The sequence below is a fragment of the Hyaena hyaena genome, unplaced genomic scaffold, assembly GCF_003009895.1.
Source record: "Hyaena hyaena isolate Hyena2069 unplaced genomic scaffold, ASM300989v1 scaffold_167, whole genome shotgun sequence".
In the NCBI taxonomy this organism is placed as follows: domain Eukaryota; kingdom Metazoa; phylum Chordata; class Mammalia; order Carnivora; family Hyaenidae; genus Hyaena; species Hyaena hyaena.
Window position 1 is genome coordinate 1,615,176 of NW_024080798.1, and position 27,988 is coordinate 1,643,163.

Here is a 27,988-nt window from a genome sequence, read left to right on the forward strand (position 1 = left end):
GACTTCCATTAACAAGTAATGGAAGAGTCAAGTCTTCCTCCAAAGGAGTCATTCCATAGCATTCCATACCTATTGAACTTGTCAAAGAACAGAAGAGGACAAATCCTCTGACCTAAATCTCCACAGAGGGCCTCAAATCTAGACCTTCATTCTCTTCAAATAAAGTTATGTCTGTAGTCATAAAGCTACACTAAAAGGAATGGAAATATTTAAACTTGGGATCTATTATCAAACTATACTATGATATCAAACTATAGTTCGAGTTAATGTTTTATAGATCATGCAATTTCATACATTTTAAAGAGTACAATTATGCCATATAGCTATGTATATGTTAAAAGGCATTAATTAAATGCAGGTATTAAAGCCATGTCCTGGGGCACCTGGGTGGCTCAGTTGGTTAAGTGCCTGACTTCGGTTCAGGTCATGATCTCACAGTTAGTCTCAGCATCAGGCTGGGCTCTGTGCTCAAGAATATAAGTGGTCTCTCAATCCTTAAGAGGTTCTAAGGAACAAGTAATGTCCAAAAGACATTATTTGGGGACTATGCCTGGGAGATTAGAAAGGTTAATGTGTCCAGTACATCCCTAATAAACAGAGTCCTTTTTTCCTTTTTTAAAATTTTTTAAAATGTTTATTTATTTTTGAGAGAGAGAGACACACACACACACACACAGAGTATGAGTTGGGGAGGGGCAGAGAGAGAGGGAGACACAGAATCTGAAACAGGCTCCAGGACAGACCATGATGTGGGGTTCAAACTAATGGACCATGAGATTGTGACCTAAGCTCAAGTCAGACGCTTAACCAACTGAGCCACCCAGGTGCCCTCAGATTCCTTTTTAAACGAGGAGTTAATCCAATGGATGTTAAGTAGAGTCACTGGCTCACGCTCACATGGGTGGATGTTTCCCAAATCTCCCTGGGAAAGAAGACGCTCTGTTTTTTCTTCTGCCTCTTCTTTGGGATTTGTTTCACTTCCCTGTCACACTGATTCATTGGTCTCAAGACTGAACCTGGTGTCCATCCTTGTAAGTCCTATCATCCTGTGCTTACCCCACCAAGAAATTTACCTTAGATGGAACATCTGGGGGGGCTCAATCAGTTGGGCATCTTACTCTTGATTTTGAATCAGGTCATGATCTCATGGTTTGCTGAGTTCAAGCCTCATGGTGAGTGAGCTCTGCGCAGACAGTATGGACCTGTTTGGGATTCTCTCTCTCTCTCTCTCTCTCTCTCTCTCTCTCTCCCTCTTCTCTGCCTCTCTCTCCCTCTCAAAAATAAATAAACATTAAGAAAAATTTACCTTACTTTATTACAGCTCTCTCTTGCTTGTCTTCCCCACTATACTATAAACTCTTTAAGAGTAAGAAATATATAACCAGTTTACCCCTAAATGCTGACACCTCACAGTGTGCCCTGCTCATAATGGCATTCAAGACATGTCTGTTGAATGGATAAGTGGAGGTCACCGGATGAGTAGATGGATCAACGGATCAATGAAAGGAAAAATGAAAGAAATAATAGCCACTATCTAACAAGATCCAATTCTAATATTGTCTCCATTCTTTAATTAGCTGACTTCAGAACGAAGAGATGGTGTAACTGGATTAGGCTTCTGGCATTAATGTATCCGGTGGAGGGGCACCTGTGTGACTCATCGGTACAGCATGCAACTCTTGATCTTGGGGTTGTCAGTTTAAGCCCCATGTTAGGTATAGAGATCACTTAAAAATAAAATCTTAAATAAACAAACAAGCAAATAATAAGTAACGTATCCAGTGGATCTTATCCCCACCAGAGTAAGGTACACCTTCACCCTATTTGGCAAGCATGGTTAAGACATGTACCTCCCAGATGAATGGCAAATTTGATCTATCTTTCAGGCTTTATGTCTAGCTGCACTACTGGTACTCAGCCGGTGAAATCATGAAACCATGAAATCAGGGTGCTGCCCATCACTAAGGACTCCATGAACACAGACCACAAACTGAATAGTGCCCCCTGGAGTTGTCTATCATGGCGCTTTGATGAGCTCTAGAACTAAGAAGTAATAATCTTACAGGAATAACAAGAAAAGGAATATGTTTCATTGTGGATTCTTTTTTTTCCTTTTCAAAAACTGGTCTGTAGAGCTATAAATAATAGGCAGTATGAGCCACTGGTTAAGAGTGAAGCTCCTGAAGAAACACAGACAGCTCTCCCACTTATTCCCTGTGACATCTGAGGATGTTATTTTATTTTGAGGAAAGAATAACACCTAGCACAAGGCAAGTGCTCTATACATATTCCTAATAATCATTTTATCATACTTTTAGACTGATCTAGAACCCCATTAGCAGATATTTAGAACCATTTAAAATAAGTTTTCTAGCTTATTTTCTAAATATATTCAGTATTTGTATATGTATGTGTACATCTACATGTATACACACATGGTCTGTGCAAAGAAAATGTGCTGGTTACTGGTGAGAGCTTTAGGATCTATCTTGACAGCCTGGGCTCCAGTCTCTCTTCACAAATGGAAGGCAAGACACTTAACTTTACTAAGCCCCAGCTTCCTCATCTATACAGGAGAATAGTAGTAGTACTTCCTTCATAGGATTTTCATATGGATTAAATAAGAAACTATAATAAAAACATGTAGCACATACTTGGTATTTCACAAGAGTTAATTTTTCTTTAAATATATGTACAACGTCTTCCAGGTTAGTCTCTCTACCCTCCAATACACAAGATCTAACAACGTACTAATAAAATCTCAATTTTGGGGTAAAAACAGTGACATTTAAAATGGGGAAAAATCCAAAAACGTTGACACTCACATATAACAATCAGTCCCCATTTCCCAAAACTATATTGGTCACTTTTTTGCTGTGTTTTTTCTTTGGCATGGGCCTATTAAAATACTTCACTTGGAAATGATTTCAAATTTAAAGAAAGTTGTAAGAATTAGAACGGTACAAACAACACTGAATATGCAGACTCATCTATTGTTAATATTTTAACCTACTGGCCTCTCATCTGTTTTCTCTCCCTCTCTCACCACACACAATATATTTTTAACCGTTTTGAATGTTCTGTAGCCATTCAAGATCAAGGTTACCCCTTCAAGCCTTTTACCCCTAAACACATCGTAGTGTACTGTATAAAAATAGGGATGTATAATTGATTAATCTTAAATGCAAGAGGAGAATATGTCATTAAGCAGGTACGAAGTCTGATTCATTCATATTATGGTTGAAATAATGTAAGAGACATTTTCTTGTTTAAATTTAAGGTCAGTGGGATGCCTGGGTGGCTCAGTCAGTTAAGCATCCGACTTTTGATTTCTGCTAAGGTCACGATCACATGGTTCATGGGATCGAGCCCTGCGTTGGGCTCCTCATTGATAGCACTGAGCCTGCTTGGGATTCTCTTTCTCAATGTCTCTCCCTGACTCATTCACCCCCCCCCCCAAAACACACACAAATAAATAAATAAAAGCATTTAATTTAAAAAAGTAAATTTAAGGTCATTATTTTAGGTAGCTCATCTCATATGGACTTCAGGTAAGCCGTATAAATGGTTAAGTATCCTTACTTAGACCTTGGCATAAATCCACATAAGCCATTACAGAAGCAAGAAAATTTATTTATACATACTTTAGGAGCACATTTGATACAAGGAGCTTTCTTTAAAAGTACATTGTACTTCATTCTCTTGACTCATGATTCTTGGGAAGTTAAAATTTGATAAAAAAACCTTCTCTTAAAATAATAAATGGTAAAGATAATGTGAAAACCTCCATGTCCCTACATAAATTGCTGTGGAAATTGTTTTATAATTGCAACAAATCTTGATGAAAAATCTCAGCCAGAATTATAAAGCAATTAAATAAATTCACATGTCTGCCAAACGGATATATATTAGTATCCTACACTCAGCCAAGGACTAATCCATATGGTGTTAAAAAAAGACTCTTTTTCAAATTCACTAGGTTAATTTAAAGTATGGTCTTTCAGGCGATGCACCCAGAGAAACAAACCAAGAGCTTGGACTCTTGGGAACAGTTAGAACTCGAAGGAATCTGAGTTCCATCATTATGAAATAGTGCATCATCCAACACCTGAGTCACTTAGCTAAGCTCTCCACACCTCACCTGCCATACTTTTCAGGGTTTGGAGAGGGTTAAAAGAGATAATACTTGTAAATCATTGAGCACAGTGCCTGGTACATACAGTAGGCACTAGATTAATGACAGAGGTTATTATTAAGAAATGAGGCTGAGCTAACATATTTTTATAAGATTATCAATTATATCAGCTCTAATTAAACTTAGATCTGAACTCCTATGGCTTTCCTTTTTTTTTTTTTTTTTTTTTTTTTAACACCCCTGAGCTCCTTACAATAAGCCATGTTTATTACGAGGCCATGAACAGACACTTATAAATCAAGTCCAGTGTGCGGAGCTTTTAAGTTTGTAGTTTTTCTTTCCTTTTTTCCTCCAAAATGACTCCATCCATTCAGCAAATACACAATGGCAATTAGCGTTAACAACACCTAATAAGAAATACAAAGAACAAGAACCTGGGGGATTAGCTGATGTTGGGACTATGCAGAGAATGTGCTGTTTCCAGCACGCCTCTTATTGGCTAAATCATCCAATTATTAACCTTCACTATGTTTCCGCCTAGCATCCAGGGCTGGGTTGTTACTTGACAAATGCTAGAAAATCTTTTTCTTGTTTTTATAGATTTTAGTTTTAAGTTATCTCTACGCCCAACGTGAGTCCCGAACTTACAACCCCCTAGATCAAGAGTTTGCATGCTCTCCTGACTGAGCCAGCCAGGTGCACCTGGAAAATCGTTTTTTATTTTTATTTTTTATTTATTTTTTTATTTTTTATTTTTTTTTGAAAATCGTTTTTTAAAACTGAGCTTGTCCCCCAGCCTTCTAGGGGAATCACATGAATTATCAAAGTCATCTTAAAAAATAATCCTATAATAAAGCTCAAAGCCTGATGAGAACCTGCAAAGAGCAAAGAGAATACTGGACTGGACAAGTCATGTTAGGAATGAGGAGAGGAGTATGGAAGAAAAGACTGTCCTAAGCAGAGGAGCCCTGGGGGGGGGGGGGGGGGGGGGGGGCCTATGAAGTGCCACACTCACTAAGCACTGGGTACTTAGCTACTTCTCATAAACATCAGAAAAGATGGTGAGAAAATGGTGCTCCAGAGAGCCTGGGGAAGCTGGCATGGTGAACAGCGGTGGGAAGTCGCAGAGCCCGCCAGCTTCTCAGGTGCACCAGAACCCTGCATACCTGAACCTGAAGGCCCCAAGGAGAGCAGCTCTCTGATGCATGCACGTCCTTCTCATGAACCTACTGATGGGGTAACTGTCTTCTCCCATGGCAGGAAGTAAGTGATGCCAGAGGAGTGGCTTCATTGCTCCTGGACGAGTTCTCCAGAAAGAAGTGGGTTTTGTTTTGCGTTGTCACAAACATGCGGTGTGCACATGGCAGTTGTCAGGGGGGTGTGATCAGAGTCACAGAGAACCTCCTGGCTCCCTGCACAAACCTTCAATGCCCCACCAGACCTCTGTGTCCATGAAAATTTGTTTATAGTTATCTGAGCCCAGACTCTACCTCTGAATGCCATCTAAACAAAAGCATTTTTTTTCCCCAAATCTCATTACTTTTTTAATTTGGCACAGTATTTCCTGCCTAGACTACAGCACTACTTTGTGAAACACAAATCCTATCTCAGCTTCTACTTGATGGAATAGGGAACTGTGTATGACACAGAATACAGCAAGCAGAGGGAAAATCCCCTTGATGCGATCTTGTGTTTCAAGTGTTTTCTATGCAGATAACAGTGTATTATGCACTATAAAAAGTACAAAAACATATCAAAAGCATAAGAATCCATCCCTACCCATGAATCTGCTTTGCTGCCAGACATCCCATTATATAAGCTATTTCAAGGAGCACCACACTAATTTTTTTTTTTTTTTTTAAAGTAGGCTTTACACTCAGCATGAAGCCCGATGCAGGGCTTGAACTCAAAACCATGAAATCAAGAGCTAAGCTGAGATCAAGAGTCAGATGCTTAGCCAACTAAACCACCCAGGTACCCCTCTAGCAACACCATATTAAAATCACCTGTTTTTATTTTTTTTAATGTTTCGTTTATTTCGGAGAGAGAGAGAGACAGTATGAGCAGGGGAGGGTCAGAGAGATAGGGAGAGACAGAATCCAAAACAGGCTCCAGGCTCTGAGGCTCGAACCCACAAACTGTGAGATCATGACCTGAGCCAAAGTCGGACGCTTAACCAACTGAGCCACCCAGGCACCCCTAAAGTCACCTGTTAAAAGATACATACAATGGAGGATGGACAACTGTATGGCACAATATAAACCATTCATGTCTTCCTTCTAATTCTTGGCTTCTTTGAGGACAACCCAATAGTTAGTCAATGTAGAACAAATAAGGGTTTTTTTTTTTTCAAGTTTTAATAAATGAAGTTAATTAAGAGAGAGAGACAAAGCATGAGCAGTGGAAGAGAGAGAGAGGGAGAGGGAGAGGGAGAGAGGGAGAGAGGGGGAAAAGGGGAGAGGGGGGAGGGGGAGAGAGAGAGAGAGAGAGAGAGAGAGAGAGAGAATGAATCTTAAGCAGGCTCCATGCCCAGTGTGGAGCCCAATGTCAGGCTCCTTCTCACCACTGTGAGATCATGACCTGAGCTGAAATCAAGAGCCAGATGCTTAACCGACTGAGCCACCGAGGGGCCCCAGTTTTTTAAAGTAAGCTCTATACCCAACGTGGGGCTTGAACTCATGACCCCGAGACCAAGAGCCATATACTTCACCAAGTGAGCCATCCAGGAGCCCTGAACAAATGAGTTTTGATGGAGAAGGAAGGAAAGGTTGGGTGTAGGCAGTAAGGGGGGTGGTCCATGAGCAGGGGAAGACCCCAGACTGGAGACCAGCTGGAGACTGGTACATAGAGACCAGTACATAGAAAACATAGTACTAATGGGTAACCAGCAAGGGGAGGGGAAAAAGCTGAAAACTCCCCCAGGAGAAGATATAAAGGCAGATACTAATCTTATCACAGGCAACAAACCTCTGGAAATGAATAGAAAAGAGGGAGGGCTGACCTGTCCAATGGGCTTAAGATCAGATCCCTAACATTCTGTGTGTCCCCAGTGAGGCCAGGGTGAGAGGTCACACACACCCAGGCACCGTGGCAGGGTACCTTGTACACAGCAGGAATCCACAAACCGGAGAGCTTCTTCGAGCGGCACGAGCCACATTTCTGCAAGAGGCCAGGCCCTGGAAAGGCTGCGACAATCCTTCTTCATTTGAGACAGCACTTCCTGTGCTTACAGGACCAGGGCAATAACCACAGTGAGAAAGTTTCCCGGGACTCTTATCTGATCAGTCCTGGGGATGCTTCCAGAACTGTCTGGCTCATGAATTATGACTTGAAGCATTCCACTTGTGTCAAACACACCCTGAAAACAGAGGTGCAGAGGCCAGGAGGGAAGCGATTTTCCAACACCCAGATCTTGGTCCTCGCCTGTTGCTGATACATTGGTCTCACAAGTGTCCTCAGCTTAATCTGCAGAATTGGCTGAGTCCAGGCCAGCGGTACTGGAGACGGCCATGCTGAAGAGAAGCTCAGAGGTTCAAACAACACCAAAGGTGATTTGCATCCACAATGTCACAGCCACAGTCAAGATAACCACGATGCCACCTGTGAGCAGATGCTAAGGGGCTTGTTCAAATACGGTACCTCTACAGAGAAAAACCAGGGCCACCTATGTATACCACATGAAATTTAAACTGTCTTGTAGATCAAACACTTTTAATCCCTTTGTAAACCCCTTTAAGTCACTGATCAATGCCTCTTACACCAGATACAATGATTTCAGTATCAGTGAGAGCCTGGATCAACAAAGTGTTAAGGTACAGAGCAAAACTGACTTATCCTCTCCTCTTTCAGATGACCTTTGTTTGAAAAGAAAGAGGAGTTCCTCAGCGTGGTGCTCAGAGGTGGTGTTCAGCATTCTGGAGAACCCGTACGACTGGATGACTTATATCTCGTTTTGACAGCAGCGGGATAGTAACTGACAAGCAGTGTCAGGTAACACATTTATCTGCACAGGAAAGGCGGCCATTCCGAAGCCACAATCTCAGATGTTGTCACATCAGCTAAGGCCAAAAGCCATAACGCAGAAGGCTATCGACGCAGGAGGCACACAGTTATCTAGACTGTAATTAGGGGGAGCCGAAAACGGGCACTCAAGCTCCAGGCGCACAGGGCCTTGACTTTTTCCTCTGGGTCTGGATTACCGATCTAGTAATCAATGGAGTCCTTATCAGCCATCAGGGGGCTCCAGCCTCGGCGCTGCCTTTTATTCTCAAAGTGTGATAGCAACAGCTTCCTTGCTGTTTCTCTAAAACGTTAGGTAACTGAGACAAACATAAAAACGCGAAAAACAAAAAGCAAGTTCATCCATTTCTTTGTTCATTCATTCAACAAGTATTTATTCTATAGTCCAGGCACTATGTGAGGTGTGGGCTGGTTGCTGAGGAAGACATAGTCCCTGACTTTGGAAAAGTCAGATTCAAATAGGACAGAAGGAAAGACAGACACTCGGTAGGCACAGGGGCTGGGGGTGGGGTGGGGAGGTCATGGGGTAGCGGGGCAGGGGCTCACGGGGTAACTCTTTTGCAGCAGGAAGAAGGCAACAGGCCTGATCTGCGGAGGTCTCTGTGGTATGCTGGTTAAAGTTTAAAAGACAGCTGTGTGGAAAGGTAGGAAAAGAGGAAAAGAGTGTGCACCCAGTTACAAAAAGGCACCTGGTGTGTTCAGGGAATGGATGAAATCTGTGTGACTGGGAGGGGGTACTGGGCATGTAAGAGGATCTGAGGGGCAGAGACAGAATAGCATCCAGATGGTTCCAAGGAATGAGAGAAGTGAGCAACACAGGTGACGTTTATACAAATTTCAAATTCATTTATTTCAAGGTCGTTTTTCACAGGTATACTAAGAAGAGATTCAATGAAAAAGAAGATAGTCAGAGATATCCCAAGAGAATCTTGTAATGATTTCTTAAAAGCTGAATCATCATTAAAGAATTCTTAAAATTCTATTGCACATATCAGCGAGTTACTTGAAAACAGAGAGAAGATACTTATTCTTAAGGTACCGTGCCATGCACAGCCCCTATTCTCATAAGACCCCATGATTTCAAATAGGTACAACTATAAAGTTCAGCAATGAGGGGCACCTGGGTGGCTCAGTCAGTGGAGTGTCCAACAGCAGCTCAGGTCAAGATCTTCCAAGGTTTTTGAGTTTGAGCTTTGCATCGGGCTTTCTGCTGTCCGCACAGAGCCCAACTACTATCCGCTGTCCCCCTCGCTCTGTGCCATTCTTCCACTCAGGCTCTCAAAAATGAATAAACATTTAAATAAAATAGGGGTGCCTGGATGGATCTGTCAGTTAGGCATCTGACTCTTGGTTTCAGCTCAGATCATAATCTAATGACTCATAAGATCAAGCCCTACATTGGGCTCTCTGCTGTCAGAATAGAGCCTGCTTCAGATCCTCTGTTCCTCTCTCTCTCTCTGCCCCTCCCCTATGCTAGATCTCCCCCTCTCTTCTCAAAAAATAAACATTAAAAAATACAAAAAATAAAATAAATAAAACAATAAAGTTCAGCAATGAGAAGCTTCTTTTCTGCTTTTTTCACTCTCCATGGTCCATGTCATACTGCCTTAACCACACTTCTATTAATGATGCCCAGCACAGGAATGAGAACTGGTTTAAGTCTGACTATGCTACTTGTGACCTGGGTGACCCTACACCAACTATTCACTTCTCTGAGCCTCTGTTTCCTTTCATGGATCCATCCCTTAGGGGCACTGGTGGCATCACCAAATGCTTGTACAATTGAATGTAAACAGTACTTGAAGTAGGTATGTCTCTTTCCATTTTATTAACGAGTAAACGAGACTCAGAGAGGTTACATGACTTGCCCAGGCCACAGAGCTATAGGAAAGCCCTCACACTTCCCACTGGGGGTTTCTGACTCACTCTGTAATCTAGTTCTCTTTGCTGACATAATTCTGGTTGTTTTGGGGGGAGGGGGTTGGTGGCAATTTTCAATGGTAAATATAATTAAATTTCAACTCTGATGACCTTTTTCATACTGTGGAAATAATCAAAGTTTTTGAATAGACGCAAAACAAAAGGGGAATGGAGTGTAATAAGAACTGTGGCAGAAATAGAATTGGAGGAACACTTGAAATGGGTAGACTGTAGTGTGGGAATTATACCTCAATAAAGCTGTTAAAAATAAGAAAAATTAAAATAGCACTGGATGAGATGTGAGTTATGTGGCATCTGGAAGTGGTACAATTTTGAGGAAGTTATACTGGTTGCTCCATTCCTTCATCTGTGAAATAGGGATGCTATTATCTGCACCGTCTTTGCCAAGGAAAAAGGATAAAATGGAATCTTAAAGGGTAAATCCCATTGTGGTGAATGATGACACTAAAAAGAACCTTGAGAATGAAGGGGCTTTATTTATTCATTCTTAGTGACACGTGAACTTTCTAAAATGTGCAAGACGAGATGTCCACCCCAACTCACGAGCACCTGTTCGTGAGGTCATCACTTCTCAGAATGGTGAAATCACTAAAACAGCAACAACAGGAAGTTCTGGAAAAGGCAGATTAGGAGAGCTTGTTTCCCCGTGGCACAGTTAGAACAGAATCAGGGGGCTGTATTCTCCAAACGAAGGGCTTCCTAATCTGTTGGCACAACAGTTTGGGAGAGAGTTCTGCTTCACCAGTCACATGGGCCAAGGAATCAAAATAAACGCAAACGGGGCTTGAGCTCTCCAAGCCTGTAACAGAATCCCAAGTGACCCGTGGTCTACTCATGTTCAAAGGTACACATGCAGCGCCAGACTCCAAAACAGACCTCTTCTGAATTTCCTTCCCATTTTATGACGGAAATGTAAAATGAAACGTTACTTGTTTTCTCTTTCAGTAGAAAGACCATTTCTTCCTTCCCAGTTCCCGATTTGTGGGTTTCATAGAAATGAAACATTAGTACCAAGGGCTTTATACAAGCAGAGGCAAAACAGGATTTTTCACTGTTTTTAAAAGGCTGAGGTCATTTCTGCCGCAATTCCTATATAGTGGTAAGCTTAAAATCAAGCCATTTAGCTCACAGTCAGGTCCTATAAATCAGGGGAAAAAATAAATGGGAAAGCAAGCCAAAACGTAACCATAGTAACACCACAGATGCGTCAAGAAATGGTGTGTTCATTTGCTTCATTCCCCATTTCTTAAATTGGAATCTAAGTAAGGGAGAAATTACACAGAGAACAATCATGATTCTGCAATTACTGAATTCTGCAAAACAGCATTCAACCTGCTGTCCTAGAACTTCAGAGGCAGCTACGGTATAGCTACAGAAACAGCCCTGGATGGTGAGAGTCTAAAAGACCCAATCCGGACACTTAGCAGTGACTTGATCTCCCCATGACTCTGTTTCCTCATCTGTAAACTGAGCATTAAAAATTCCAACCTCCAGGGCCACCTGGGCGGCTCAGTTGGTTAAGCATCGGACTTTGGCTCAGGTATGCATGATCTTACAGTCTGTGAGTTTGAGCCCTGCATCAGGCTCTGTGCTAACAGCTCAGAGCCTGGTGTCTGCTTCAGGTTCTGTGTCTCCCTCTCTGCCTCACCACCCCCCCGCTAATGCTCTGTCTCTATCTCTCAAAAATGAATCAACATTAAAAATCTTTTTAAAAAATCCCAACTTCCAAGAATTATTTGAGGGGTACAGTTGGTCAGCATATCCAAGTCAGGACAATGGTGGACTCAGAAGACCACAAGTCCTGATCACATTTAGCCTTTTTTTGTGTTTTTAAAAAAAAATTTTAAATGTTTGGGGTGCCTGGGTGGCTCAGTCAGTTAAGCGTCCGACTTCGGCTCAGGTCATGATCTCACAACTCGTGGGCTCAAGCCCTGCGTCAGGCTCTGTGCTGACAGCTCAGAGCCTGGAGCCTGCTTCATTTTCTGTGTCTCCCTCGAACTCACAGACTGTAAGATCATGACCTGAGCCGAAGTTGGGCGCATTATTGACTAAGCCAGCAGGTGCCCCCTCCTTTAGCCTTGTGTAGTCATTGGCTTACCTTAGTGGCTTGGTTTCTTGATCCATAGAAAGACTGAGAATCCCTTTATAACCCATACAATTAACATTAAAAATTATTATTAATCCAAGTGCACAAAACTGTTGGTAGGATATAAGATTATAGCATTCTATTCCAACGCTGAAAGACTAAGAGAATTGAGGCCCAGAAACACATTATCACAGGAGTTTCTCTGTCCAAGGCAGCTCTGCCACTGAGCAGAGAGACGACGTGGGGGCAGTGACCCAACTTACTTGCACTTGTCCTCCTTACCCTTTGGAGACTAGGTTTTATTAGTAAATAAAATGAAGAGCACAGGGGGTTCTAGAACCTGAGCTTTAAGGTCCCAGTCTAGACTTACAACCTATGTCTCTGAAGACCTAGGGTGTCTTACATTAGTTCCATTTATCATTTTGCAGTAGCATCAGGAAACATTAGCACTCTGGCACGCCACAGTTTTTTGTTTTTAAAAGAAAACCACTATAGCAAACAAATCACAGCAATAAACTGGGTATACTCGACTCCAAATTACTTCTTTTTGCTGGCTAAAAAATACTATTTCTAAAAAATAAATAAAATTTCAAGCTTTGAAGGCCTGGGCAGTAACAAAAAAGAAAAACACCACGTACTCAAGCCAAAATCATTCTTTCCTCTCAATTTCACTTAAAATTATCTAATTGTAAGTCTTCCCAGGATTCCCACCTTATGATTCACTGTACAGGAATGCAATTTGGTAGAACATGCTGATACTTCACTGCAACTCAGCTGCCAAATCATCTGTCCCATGGACTGACTTCCTCCATCCGTCCTTCCTCTCCTACCTTTTCTTCCTTCTTTCCCTCAAAACAAAAACCTTGCTTTCATAGTCCCTATGTTCTATGTTTTGCTTTCTCAGATTTGGTCTAATCTAATGGGTTTGGGGGATTGGGGTTTTTAACTGGTGGAAACCATTTCTTCAAATGAAATTATGCATGAAATCCAGATCAGTGAATCTGGTCACAGTGGGGAAGAACAGAGTGTCCGCTGAGGCGTTCTCTCCTCTAAGGGGCCATGAAGGACTCACTGATCTCCTTATAGATCAATCTGAATGCCTCCTGCCCACCCCAGTAATAACAGTGATGGTTAACAGTTATGGGGGCTTACATCACGCCGGGACGTTACAAAATGCACTTGTGTGCCTCTTCCCATGCACCTCACTATAGTCCTATGGAATTTGTATGATTCAGATGTCCTTTCCACTGATGTGAGAACTGGCCCTTACAAAAGATAACTAATTCACCTGGCATATAAGCAAATAAGCAGTAGAGCAAGAACCTGAAAGCCAAGGAATTCACCTTGTGCTTGCTGTATGTCTCAGGGTCACTTAGGATTCCCTGGACTTAGTGAGACACTAAGTGAGCAAGACGCCCAGTGTTCCAGAACCAACTGGTGAGCTCTTGTGTCTCTACTAACTTTCCACGTGCGCACACACACACACACACACACACACACACACACACCAGTAAGATGGCCCAAACTGGCTACTTACAAGGCACAGCATGGCGGTAAAGGTTATCCCTTATGGTCTGCTGGAGCTCATGATCAGGAGAGCCTTTCTGGAACCGCTGATTGAGAAAATGTCGCAGGTCCTTGTTCAGCTTTCCTCCTATAAGAAATAGATAAAATAGAGCACGTCAACCATGGGACTTCCCAGAGACTGAGCAGCTTGAGAGCTGTGCGTAGAAATTCTACCTGAGGCCATTCTAGCCAGCCGCTCTCAGTCATTAGGAGGACCTACTTCAGGATTCCCTGTGCAGGGGAAAAAGCAAGCAAGAATGCAATAAAGATAAAACAGCACTGAAAGATAATTAATTTGGGGGTATCATTTCACATAATACTAGAAGGCTCAAATAATAAAGAATTTAAACGAGGCTATTACATTTAAAATATGTGCAACAGACACTTGAAGACACTATTAAAGAGACAATAAATGGCTGAGAACTTAAAGGAACAATGTAGCGATAGCTGACAAATTACAAAATGTTCTTTGACTATGGGTTCAACTGGTAGAAATCTACCCTATGAGTATACTTGCAAAAGTCTGCAACATCTCCAGTATTGCTTACTGGAGCATTTTTATAATGGTAAATAAATGAAAATAAAAGCAAAAGACCTGGAAAACACCCACCAGGGATCAAGTAAGTAAAGCATAGTTGATTCACATGGTGACTACTCCATGAAAGCTAGATCTGCTTGTGTTAGTGTCAAAGGAAAATATGTGGGGTGCATGCTGTCTGATCCCTTTTGTGTAAAAAGGAACAAAGAAAAGGGGACACTCTATACTGATGTAAGGAATCATCACAAAGTTTTTTTTTTTTTAATTTTTAATATTTTATTTCTTTGAGAGAGAGAGAGACAGCGTGAGTAGGGAAGGGTCAGAGAGAAAGGGAGATACAGAATCTGAAGCAGGCTCCAGGGTCTGAGCTAGCTGTCAGCACAGAGACCGACGCAGGGCTCGAACCCACAAGCCGTGAGATCATGACCTGAGCCGAAGTCGGACACTTAACCGACTGAGCCACCCAGGTGCCCCCATCACAAAGTTTTTAGCAATAGTTTCCTTTAGGTAGAAGGACATCAGCTTGGGAAATAAGAGAGAAGATGTCTCTTTTCATTCTATAGACAGAGATATACAGATGTCATTCTTCATTCTATAGACAGAGATACACACACCTTACTATCCTGCACTGATTTACAAACACTAGACTTTTCTAGTGCTTTTCCACTATTCTTGTATAAGCAATAGCTACCTGAGTGAGCCCATGAATTTCTTTGTAATTCTCTACTTAACAAAATAAAACAATAGCCGAGAAGATTATTGTTACAAAAATATGTCATAGAAAGGAGAAGGTAAGGGAATGTTCTTTTTAAATTATAAACACAAATTATATCCTACAGGACCAACAGAGGCTTGTAGATCAAATTAGCTAATATTTATGCTTAATGGAGAAAGACTGGTTCAGTGACAGCTAAAAATAACCAGGCTAAAATCGTCTTTCCATTTTTAGACAAGATAAAAATTAGGTAAGAACATTTCTAGCCTTAGAGAAACAAAATAGCAATGCAGTATCTATGTGAGCTACAAAATTCATGTCTTCAGATGATAATTTCCCCATGGTCAAAAATGTATATATCATGAGGATGATACTGATAGTTAAGATGATGAAAGGTCCTACCTGAGGCAGGAAATGACTAATCTTTATTTTAATACTATGTTCAAAAGATTCCTATTAGAGATGACTGTTTTAGAGTAGATGAACAAAGTCTAATGTGAACTGTTTTATTTGAGATGTATTATACCTAAGGTTTCAAGTGGCCAAAAGGAAAACAGATATATGTATGTCAATCCTGGGTCATTTAATAAATATTCAATTACTCATAAAATACTTGCTGAGTAAAAAGGAAACACATCCACTTATCCACTCCCCATCACCCCTCCAAATGGTCACAAGGTTTGAACAATTTACAAACGAATATTTTAACTGCATGAAAAGATACTTAATGTCATTCATTATCAGAGAAAGGTAAATCAAAACCATAGTGAAATTCCACTACATACCTACTAGAATGGGAAAGTTTGTTTTTTTTATTTTTAAAACAATGTTTTAATGTTTACTTTTGAGGGGGGGAGGGGCAGAAAAAGAGGGAGACAGAATCCGAAGCAGGCTCCAGGCTCTGAGCTATCAGCACAGAGCCCGATGCAGGGCTCAAACCCATGAACCAGGACCTGAGCCGAAGCAAGATGCTTAATCAACTGTGCCACCCAGGTGCCCCTAGATTGGCAAAAATTTACAAGACAGAATAAAGTGTTAGCAAGATTATAGGCCAAAAGGAAGTCTTAGGCACTGTCAGTGGGCAGAGAAAATGGTTCATTCTCTTGGGAAAAGAATTTGGCAGTATCTTACAAAGCTAAACCTTCACTAACCAAATGACCCAGCGTTCTCACTCTTATATATGCAAGAGAAATGAAAACAAGTGCACTCTCCCACACATTCAACTTTTGGATGAATCTTGACAATAACTTTCATCACTATATAATAGTCCAAAAACTGGAAACAACCAAAATGTCCATCAACAGGTGAATGGGTAAGCAAGGTACCCTATATTCAGATAGGGTGCTGCACAACAATTAATAGGAACAAACTACTAACACCTAGAGTGATATTCATGCATTTAAAATACATAATTCTGAGCAAAAGAAGCTAGACACAAAAGTCAATATTGTGTACGATACCATTTATATATAAAGTTTCAGAATAATCTAAACTATGGGAACAAAAAGCAGGTGAGTAGTTACCTGAGGCTGAGGTTAGGCAGAGGCTGGCTGCAAAGAGGGACAAGGGAGTAAGATCTATGGATTGTTCCCATGTCAATTTCTTGACCTTGCACTTGTACTATACTTATGTAACCAGTTCTCACTGAGGGGTAACTGGGTGAGGCGTACAGAGGATCTCTGTCCTACTGTTTACACTAAGAGTCTAGAATTATTTTAAGATGAAAAGATTTTTTTTAATTTTTTTAAGTTTATTAATTTATTTTGAGAGAGAGAAAGTATGCAAGTTGAGAAGGGAAGAGAGAGAGAAAAGGAGAGAGAATCCCAAGCAGGCTCAGCACTGTCAGCACGGAGCACAACATGGGGCTCGAATTCATGAACCATGAGATCATGACCTGAACCAAAATCAGGAGTTGGGTGCTTAAATGACTGAGTCACCCAGGCACCCAAATAAAAAGTTTTTTAAAGGGAGGAGCACAATGGAAGTTTTTGAAGTAGATGCCAGTATAGAAAATCTTGATTGTGGCAGTGGTAAGATGGGTTTATATATTTACTGAAACTTATGGAACTGTGTGTGTGTGTTTGTGTGTAAGGGATGCAATTTATAGTATGTATGTCACACTATTATAAAATTGATTCCACAACTTTTAAAAATGTACACGATCACTGAATGACTATGTGATAGGCAATTTTAAATGCTTAATTCTCAATCTCCCAGTTGAGAGATGAACTGAATGGAAAATAGATTAAATCTTGGTAGTTAAGACAGAAAAGCTCGGGTTTAAATCTTGGCTCCACTACTTACTAGCTGGTTAACCCAAGCACACTGTCTAATCTCTGAACCTTATGTATCAAACAGAGCACTGGTAAAACAGAATTTCTGTCATGAAACTGTTAAAAGGATCAAATTAGATTCCAACATTGCTTGGCAAAGAAAAGGTGCTCCATCAAAGGTGGAAATTGTCATGATAATGCAGAGTGGACAATCACTGAGGTGAAGGGGAAAGAGCTGAGATTAGTTCAAAGATGGGCTGTTACTTTTTTTCAAAATGCCCATAAGCATAAAACCCATTCCATTACTTAGAAATAGCTAGAAACAAAATACAGGCCTAGGGAAATTCAGATTAAAGGATATTTCTAGAGTTTCTGGAAGGGAATAATAAAACAATACATGTGCTAAAACTGTCTGGCCATATGTAAATGGGTTAGTCTTCTGTGCCTACTTAATATATTGTTGGCGCTGTGCTGGAGTTGAAATGAAACCAACTGGTAAATCACTGATACTGAGTATTCACACTGTCAACTCTATTGTTAGGTAAAAGGTACTCTGGAGTTAGACCAAAAGGATAATGTTTACCAGCAAAATCTTCATTGTGGAAGACTTAGAGTTTATATTCCTCTTAGGAGACTGCAGTTGCAGACATTAGAAAGACAGTGAACATGAGTAGAAAAGATGTTACGAGATCCAAAAGTGCTGCTTGAGTCAAAAACAAATTCCTAAAGATTTGGGATACAGTATCTCTTTATCCTATACAGAACCCAGGTTTACACACCATTATGGATCATACACAGGTTATCTATCAAGATAAAACAGGGGCTTACAGATTGGAAGGCATTCTTAAGCCACAGATACTCTTGGCCTACACCTGAGATTTACATTAAAACTAGCCAAGCTAGCTCAAGTTTATGATCATCAAACTAAAACTCCTCTTTACTGCAGATGTGCAAAAGAGCAGGGTTAACTATGCCGCCGGTTAACATTTACTCTGTGTTCCGTGACATTTGTAAGCGAAAAGCCTCAACCTTCCCATTATATTAAGAATTCTGTACTTTTTGGCATCTAATCTCAAATTAATTGCCAATTATTCAGGGGATATGTCTATAAATCCTCTCCTAATTGTCAAGGCAGTGAGCCAATGAAATAATAAATTGCTAGAGAGAGGGCCATAGCATCGTCACTTTCTTTGAAATTCAAGATTTGTTTTGCAAATGGAAAAGAGAACAGAGATCAGAAATACAGGGAACTTTTTCTAAGCAAAGGATTCCGAGCTCATTTTAAGACCATGTTATAATTTCAGTGACAAAAATGGAGCTTACTCTGTCCTGGATTTGCCATTATGTTATATTTTCACATCAATGTATCTGAAATTCTGTCTCTTCTAATTTACAGCAATGTATCTCTGCATTTTTTTAAATTCACATTGGTTTAGAGAAATTGAACCATGTCAATTGATATAATCTTTGTTAACTGCTTTAAACACTGTGTAATATTCCATTAAAAATATAAAATGTATTTCTCCTTCATTGAAAAGTGGGCTATTTCCAATGCTGTTGCCAATACAACAATGCAATAATAAATGTCACTGTAATGTTCTTTTCTTTTCAAATGTGACAATGTACAGGAAAAACATAGTATATACAGGGTTTAGTGCTATGAACAGTTCCAGGCATTGCTAGGGGTCTTAGAATGTCTCCCTCACAGATATGGGGGAACTACATTGCTGGTGACATTGAGCATTCTATCAGATGTATATTATATAAATATATATATAATATGTTTTTGGTCTTTCATGTTTCTTTTTCTGTAACTTGCCTATTCATATTCCTTGTGCATTTTCCTAATGGGCTGTCTTGTTATTTTTGATAAGATGTTCTTTATATACTCTGGATACGATTCCTTTATCTGTTCCTTACGTTGCAAATTTTGCTTGCTATTATTTAAACATGAAATGATCCTTTAACATCATTGTGTACTTCCTCCAAACTTTTCCTCTCACATGTGACATAGTTTTCTGCCATCTCAACTAGAAGCATCATTTTCCAAGTGATAGATTATGACTCTGCTTGGTCTGATCTCTATCTCCTAAAGGACAGATCCTAAGGGAGGACACTAGTCAATAGAAATAATCTTCACGGCCAAGAAACTAGGTTTCCAGAGATATTACTTTTGAGTCCTCGTGATTCATCCATTTCTAACCGAGGAGGCAAAACATAACTCTCTCTGTGTCGTAAAAGCTCCAGAACATCCTTCTCGAGAAGGTCATAGAATAGCGTTTCATTACAATTAGAATTTAGACTTTAATATATTTCAAATTTTCAATGCCAAAGAAAACTTGCATGAGGATATTAAACTAATCACACTTTGAAGTGATTCTGCATTAGCACACAACCTCTTCACGGAATGATGATAGTCATAGGAAAGATTTATTTATTAAGGCAACACAAATGGCTTGAAATGCAGTGAGCTATTACAGCAAAAAAAAAAAAAAATCTGTGTCAGTTCAACAGTTTACATTTGTAAAGGATAGGTTTTTTTTAAGCACAAAAGTATAAACTGAAATACAAATTAGCTAGTTTTATCATCACTAAAGTTTAGAATCTGAAATACAATTAGTGAGCTTTGTCTTAAAAAGGTTGTGCTACTTGTTTCTTTCTAACACACTGTTTCCTAATGTTTTTTCTTAGTATAAAAATATTATAAAATACTGGGGAGTTAGTATGTAATAGTAACTGGATGGACCAACTGAATGGATGGCGGCGATGGCTGTACAACACGGTGAATGTATTCGTCATTGAACTATACACTTAAAATACTTAACATGATAAATCTTACGTTATACATGTTTTACCACAATAAAAAGGGAATATGGAGTAATTCTGAGATTTGAAAAAAACACAGAAGTACAACGATGAAGGTTAAAAATCATCTGTAACCTCATTAGAGTCACCATTAACGTGTTGGTACCGCATGCCAGATGTACACAGATCGATATCCTTACTGTACCGTCACACACGTGAGGGGATTCACGCACTCATTCAACAAATATCTACTAAGTGCCGACAGCCTGGTGACACACCATGACAACACAGAACTCCGGAGCAGAAGCGGACACACACGTTTTAGGAAAAATGAACAGGGCTGGCCTCCAGGCAGAGGTCACTGTTAAGATGAAACATCAAATGAGACAAGTTAACCCTGCAAAGTGTGGGATAAAAGCATTCTAGACAGAGGACGCTGCATGTGCAAATGAATGGAAATAGAAAAGAGGCTGGAGTGTTAGAGAAAAAGCATGGAGCTCGGACTGCGGCAGTGCATACAGAGGTTAAAAAGAGAAGCTGGGGCAGATCGTGCTGTGCCTTGCAAGCCAAGAAGGAGGTGGCATTTTATTCTACGCTCCACAGGAATGCACCGAAGGGGTGGCAGTCAGGGAGGTAAGGAAGGTCTCGGCTAAAGGTTGAGATTCCTCTGGTAGTTGCACAGTGGGTCAGGAGTAGGGGGGAGGTGAAAGTGTGCAGCTAGTGTGGCTCATCACACAAGACTGGAAGTGGCCTGGCGTGAGGAAACGGATGAGAAGAAGGGCAGGAGGGCAGAGGGGAGATGTAACTTAAGGCTGGAACCAGCAAGGCGTGTGCGAGTGATGGAGGAAGATGCCAAATGCAAGAGAGGAGTCCAAAGTGATTCTAACGTCTGGGCTTAAGTGCTGGTGGCCACAGTGGAGGAGAACACAGGAGTCCCATTAGATATCTATTAAATAGGGGATGTGGAGGCTCACACCCAGTATGTGGATTTATTTTTTATTTTTCATTTTTTTAAATGTTTTATTTATTTCTAGGAGAGAGAGCACGAGCAGGGGAGGGTCAGAGAGAGAGGGAGTCACAGACTCTGAAACAGGCTCCAGGCTCTGAGCTGGCAGTCAGCACAGAGCCCGACGCGGGGCCCGAACCCACGAACTGCGAGATCATGACCTGAGTGAGTCGGACGCTTAACCGACTAAGCCACCCAGGTGCCCCGCAGTATGTGGATTTATATCCAAATGTTCTCACAAATAATTCATAAGCATTTCTAATATACTAGCAGTGCTCAAAAATATAGTTTTAATAGCACGTGTATGTCATGTTTCATGCCATCACAACCTATTTAACTATTACCAATTAGTAAGCATATGAATGATTTCTACTGTGATTATCCTCCTTGGATAAAGTCTATCTGTATTTCTTTTTTTTTTAAGTTTATTTATTTATTTTGAGAGAGAGAAATGGAGAGAAAGAGAAAGAGCAAGTGGTGAAGGGGCAGAGAGAGAGGGGGAGAGAGAATCCCAGGCAGATTCCATGCTGTTAGTGCAGAGCCCCACTTGGGTCTTGATCCTATGAACTGTGAAATCATGATCTGAGCCAAAATCAAGAGTTGGATGCTTAAATGACTGAGCCACCCAGGCACCTCAAATCAAACTGTATTTCTTATTATCTTCTCACCATCCTTGAAGTGGTAATAGTGGGACCAAAAGCATAAACTGATACAAATTCTCCCCCCAAAAACTGTGTCAGCTTCCCTTTATTCAGCTTGATTCTAAATGGCTCCAAAACTGCTATCTAGATGCATCATCATATTATCAGTTTCATGTTATCAGACATTTAGATGTCTTTCCTCTTAAAAAAAAAAAAAAATTATTGTAAGGGAACCTAGGTGGCTCAGTTGGTTAAGCCTCCAACTCTTGGTTTCTGCTCAGGTCATGATCTTGTAGTTCAGGGGTTTGAGCCCCGTGTCTGGCTCTGTGCTGATGTCGCAGAGCCTGCTTGGGATTTTCTTTCTCTCCCTCTCTATCTGTCCCTGCACCACTCATGCTGTCTCTGATACTCTCAAAGATAAATATATAAATAAAATTTTTAATGATCATAAACAATGCTGTAATGAAAAACCTTGAATATGTATGTTTGCTGAAATCTACTAGAAATGTAATCACTATAATAATGAGCACAATCATTATTTTATATTTTATTATTTTTTAATTTTTTTTTAACATTTATTTATTTTTGAGACAGAGAGAAAGCATGAGCTGCAGAGGGGCAGAGAGAGGAGACACAGAATCTGAAACAGGCTCCAGGCTCTGAGCTAGCTGTCAGCACAGAGCTTGACACGGGACTTGAACCCACAAACTGTGAGATCATGACCTGAGCCAAAGTCGGATGCTTAACCGACTGAGCCACCCAGGAGACCCTACAATCATTATTTTAAAAATTTGTCATACATGTTGACAAACTGATTTCCAGAACGGTTTCCACTTAAGTCTAGAAGAAGTACAATACCACTAAACTGACTAACTAAATATATTGTCAAAATGAGGACTGTTTTTCCCCTTAAAGTAAGCATTTCTTTAAAGTAATCTCCATGCCCTCCATGGGGCTTGAACTCATGACCCTGAGATCAAGAGCTGTGTGCCAGCCTAGCATACCTAGGTATGAGTTTTTTAAAGTCTTCCATCAATAATTCAAACAGATGCCAACACTCTATTATACAAGCAACACGGATGGTTCAAATATGTTTCTCTTCATTTTGAGAAACTTGGTTGCAATGAGAAAATTTATGTGGAGAATGGCCTGTGGCAAAATAATGGATGAATTCCATTATCATATGTATTTAAGTAAAATGAAGAAACAAACAAAACCCTTTGCTTCTAAACACACAGAAACTGAGAACACTCAGTGTGCCAGTTCTTACAGAAAGACTTCCAAGCCAACCTCCCCCAAAAGACATGCAAGCATTGGTCACAATCAGGGGTCAGCAAAATTCTTTTATAGAGTGCCAAGGGTCAGAAAGTACATATTCTCTGCCTTTAGGAGCCCATCTGGACTCTGTCCAATTACTAAAGTTTCCCTTTATAGTACAAAAGCAGCCACAGATTATAAGTAAGCAGGGTTTTTTCCCAATAGACCTTTATTTACAAAAAAGGTGAGCAAATTTGGTCTACCGACCATAGCCTGCTAAGTCTTCACCGTGGGTGCTGGCCCTGAATCTCCAGGTGAGCAATTCTCCTTGGAGAATTCTTAGGGTAGAGGATATTCATTGTCTCCAAGGCTAGGTTACCCAGAAACCTGCTGAGATCCAAATTACCAGGCTTCACGCAAAACTTAGTAAATTAGGATTTCTGAGGGTCTGGTTCAGCTGTCTCTGTTTTAAAAGACCTTCCAGGTGATTCTAAGCCCTGCTGACATTTGTGACCAATGGTCACTCGGCCAAAGTAAAGTCCTCCTAACAAAATGTGGGGAGCTAAGCTCTGAGGGCGAGCCGATTTCCCTATCTGTCACCAACGGTCCCCATCTCCCTGTGCACCTTAAGTGCTGCCCGTCCCCCTGGACTAATAATACCACCTTATAATGACAAGCACAGCGAAAATGATGGCAGGCAGCTGGGGTGGCATGAGGCATGCAGAGAGTGAACCCATTCCTCTAGTGGCACAAAGACAGTGGTGCTCTCAGACATGTTTCTGTGGAGCTTAAAAAAAAAAAAAAGAAGAAAGAAAGAAAGAAAGAAAGAAAGAAAGAAAGAAAGAAAGAAAGAAAGAAAGAAAGAAAGAAAGAAAGAAAGAAAGAAAGAAAAAGAAAGAAAGAAAGAAAGAAAGAAAGAAAGAAAGAAAGAAAGAAAGAAAGAAAGAAAGAAAGAAAGAAAGAAAGAAAGAAAAGAGGCTGCAGGATAGATTCATGTAGGCTGATGAGGCTCTAGAAACTACTATTTACATTTAATTCCCCACATGGACGAGCACAAAACATTTTGCTAGCACTTCAGGACATCCACGTTATTATTATTTCCTGCCTGTCTTCTCTCTTCTTTTTCTCCTGTCAAATCCTTTTATAACAAATTTCATCCCACAGTGAGAAGACACTTGAATTAAGCATGGAAAGAAAGGCACGGTTTAAATTCCATCATTTCTATTTTTTCATTGTTCCCAGCCTTTTGTGCTTCTTGTATTTATTTCAGTTAAACTAGTATAGTAGAATAACATCTGTTCAGGGAGAGGGGGAATGAACGATTTATACAGGGAAAGGCAAAACACAATGTTGCTCTGTTGGCAAAGTAACATGGCTGATATGAGCTCTGATCAGCAAAAATCAACAACACGGCAGAAGTCAGAGGTCTCTACACTCATGTCTTTGAGTGGAATCTGTAGACATGCGTGTGCCCTTCAAGAAGACACTTAATTCTTAAAAAGACACTATACTGGGATCTAATGGAGCTCTGCTCAGTGACCTGCTAGAGTGGAGTGATGCCAGTGAGCATTTACTGAGCACTTTCGACAGGCCAGACACAGTGTGAGTTCTATGTCCAGTCCTATTTTACAGAAGAATAAACTGAGGTTCACAGACTGCCCCATCAACCCAGTAATTAAGGAAAAAGGAAACCTATGTAAATACAGAGAGAGGAAATAAGAATGCAAGATGTTAATAGCTGGTCAGATATAGTTAATTACAGCACATGTCATGCTGTTTATTCAAGATATTATGCTGTTTATATGGGTTTGATATTTTCCAAAACGAGAAAGAGTAAAAGAATTATTTTTCTAAAGCAGTGACATTCACCATGCCACTAGAAAACATTTTATGTGAATCTCAACATAAAAACTGAAGACTGACTTCCCCTCTAAACCATAAAATAGTACACTTGCCCCACCCTCTCGATGTTCAACATATGTAGAAACCAAGAAGGTGACATGTGAACAGCAATGACTTCCAAAGAACATTCAGCCAGGCGGCCCAAGCAAAGTTCCTTCCCAGTACCTACACCTGTCCCCTTGGCTCTTGGGGCCCTGTTGATAAGCAAGGTATCTTAAATGCTTCTATGCAAATGCAAACTGAGATCCCATGGGCATCTCACAGCCCAGAACATCCATAGTAATAAACACAGCTCTTCCCCTACCCTGTGAGCCTTACCCCAATTCAGTTTTGGGCAGGAATGGATAATCTGGGTCACAAACTATATTCTAATACAGTCTGATATCGTTCACGCAACAGTAGGTTGGGGCCACAGATCCAGGGGCTCTGACCTGTAGAGTGAGAAATCTCATATCAACAGGGGTACAACTGAGCATGTCATGTCAGCTTCTGCTGATCATAGAACAGAGACCATGAGCAACATGAGTCCCATCGTTTCATGAGCCCGAAGAAGCTGAGACCATTTCCCACAAACAAAGCAACCCTGGGAGTATTCTTTGCACTACTCTCTTTAAGTAGTTTTCAAAGCTGGGGCCCAAAGACATAATCACAATAGTATATGGTCCGAGACAGGTGAGAATGGAAAGGAAAACATCTCAGGCATCAGGAGGATGCTAGAGTAGAGGTAGGCAAAATTTTTCTGTAAGGTCCGATAGTAAATACTTTAGGCTTTGCAGGTTGAAAGCCCAATGCTCCAACTACTCTGCTTTTTAAAAAAAATTTTTAGAAGAAAATCAATGCAAAACAGTAAGTAAATGAGTGCATAGCTGTGTTCTAAATAAAACTTCATCACAAAAACCAGCAGCAGGCTAGGTTGGGTCTGTAAGCTAGGTTGGGTCACTCCCTGTTGCAGAAGATTACGTCTCTCTCATAAACGTTTATGTTACACTTTCCTAAATCGCCAGAGGTATGTGGATTCATGCATCAGTGTGTGTGCAAGTGACTCCGGGTGTGTAAACCATTCCCTTAGGAAAGGAGTAAGAAGGTCAGGCGTGGGTCTGCACTGATGGGGCTTTCTCAACAATATTCAACAGGTGAAAAATATCCATCCCCACATCCTCTATAAAGCAGAAGAATTTCACATATTTAAAGACCTGGATAGCCTTCACAGAAATTTATCAAATGACTCCCGAAATAAACTCTGTTACTGACATCAATCTTCAGTTTATACAAAAATACAGAATAGAAAAATGCATACATTATAAACACAGATTTCCCTTTGATGATGACAAATTCCGTGCTTTATGGTAAATTACTTTTCCGAACATTATTTCATTCAATCCTTGTAAAACCCAGTGAGAAAGGTGGCATCATTCCCACTTTAAAACACATGAAGAAAGACTCTCAGTGCAGGATGAGAACCACATGTTCTAATTCCAAAGTCCTGCGCTTTCGTCTCCTCTACTGGATTTCCAACAAGGTGTTCATCCAGCAGTGAAGAGTGAAACTTAGAACTACGGGCTGACATTCTTCAAAACCGTCAAGATCACGGAAAAACAAGGGAAGAGCAAGAACCTGGTACAGATTAGAGGAGTCTAAGACCCAGCAAATAAATCTAACACAGTATTGTGCATGGATACTAGCGGGGGGTGGGGGGTAGATAGTAAAACCTGAGTTAAGACTGGAGTTAATAGTACCAGCTGGGTGGTGCAGTTGGTTAAGAATCCAATTCTTTATTTATTTATTTATTTATGTTTGATTTATTTCTGAGAGAGAGAGAGACAGCATGAACAGGGGAGGGTCAGAGAGAGAGAGGGAGATACAGAATCTGAAACAGGCTCCAGGCTCTGAGCTAGCTGTCAGCACCGAGCCCAACGCAGGGCTCGAACCCACAAACTGTGAGATCATGACCTGAGCCAAAGTCGGACGCTTAACTGACTGAGCCACCCAGGCGCCCCAAGAATCCAACTCTTGATCTCAGCTCAGATCATGAGCTCACAGTTTGTGAGTTCGAGCCCCACGTTGAGCTCTGCACTGATGGTATAGAGCCTGCTTGGGAATTTCTCTCTCTCCGCCCCTCCTCCACTTGTGCATGCTTTCTCTCTCCTTAAATAAATACAAACTTAAACTATTTTTTTAAAAACTGGAGTTTATAGTAATGTACTAATAACTTATTTTTGACAAACAACTGTTATATAAGATGTTAGCATTAGGGAAAATTCCATGAGATTCAGGAACTTTCTATACTGTCTCTGTACATTTTTTACATCGAAAATATTTCAAAATAGAATTGATTTATTAAAAATGTGTGCAGTGTACCTATTATGTGCATGTGGCTGCGTGCAGGGCTCTTGGCCATTTTTATATGTTGCAAATCCATTAAGGTAAGAACCCTCACAGGGATTTCCCTCTCTGGGTTAACCATAGCTCCCATTTTTAGAATGTGGTACGTAGTATGCCTGTTAAAAAAATATTTGGGGGCACCTGGGTGGCTCAGTTGGTTAAGTGTCTGACTGTTGGTCCTGGCTCAGCTCATGAGCTCGCAGTTTCATGACTTCAAGCCCTGCATCAGGCTCTGTGCTAGCAGACTGTCTCCCTCTCTCTCTGCCCCTCTCCCACTTGTGCTGTCTCTGTATTTCTCAGGATAAATAAAAGAACTTTACAAAATTTATTTTAATATCTGAATGAGTTCTATTTCATGGGCTGGTCATGAGATATTTTTAATCTCTGTAATTCCATAAACGATTATGACTTTCACACTTGACTATTTTCATTCCATCTCACTGTAGTCTTTCGGCTGTTATTCAAAAGTGCTTATAAATAATGGGGCTATAAAAAGGCATTCAATAATTAGGACGCTCAGTGGCCATATGCCCACCTCGACTATGGAAGGTGATTTAAGTTAGGTAGCCCCTTCACATCTGCCAGCCTCTGATGGGCTCTCTGGCTGCACATTAAAATTGCTCTTAATGGCCATTTTTACTTGACTACAAAATAGACCAACAAGCCAGTTTTAGAGCTTTTTAAACTTTATATGCAAGGAAAGAAAAACAAACTCAATAAA

At 40.6% G+C, this 27,988-nt stretch overlaps 1 protein-coding gene across 8 annotated transcripts in view; it reads right to left on the reverse strand.

Annotated features, from left to right (window-relative positions):
• The window catches only part of MAGI1 (membrane associated guanylate kinase, WW and PDZ domain containing 1), a 632,528-nt gene that overhangs the window by 242,700 nt on the left and 361,840 nt on the right, over window positions 1-27,988 (reverse strand). For all 8 annotated transcript variants that reach the window (XM_039240070.1, XM_039240064.1, XM_039240069.1 and 5 more), the window contains exon 2: window positions 13,720-13,836. In XM_039240070.1, the coding sequence (XP_039096001.1) occupies window positions 13,720-13,836 (117 nt within the window). The remainder of the gene's footprint in view (window positions 1-13,719; window positions 13,837-27,988) is intronic.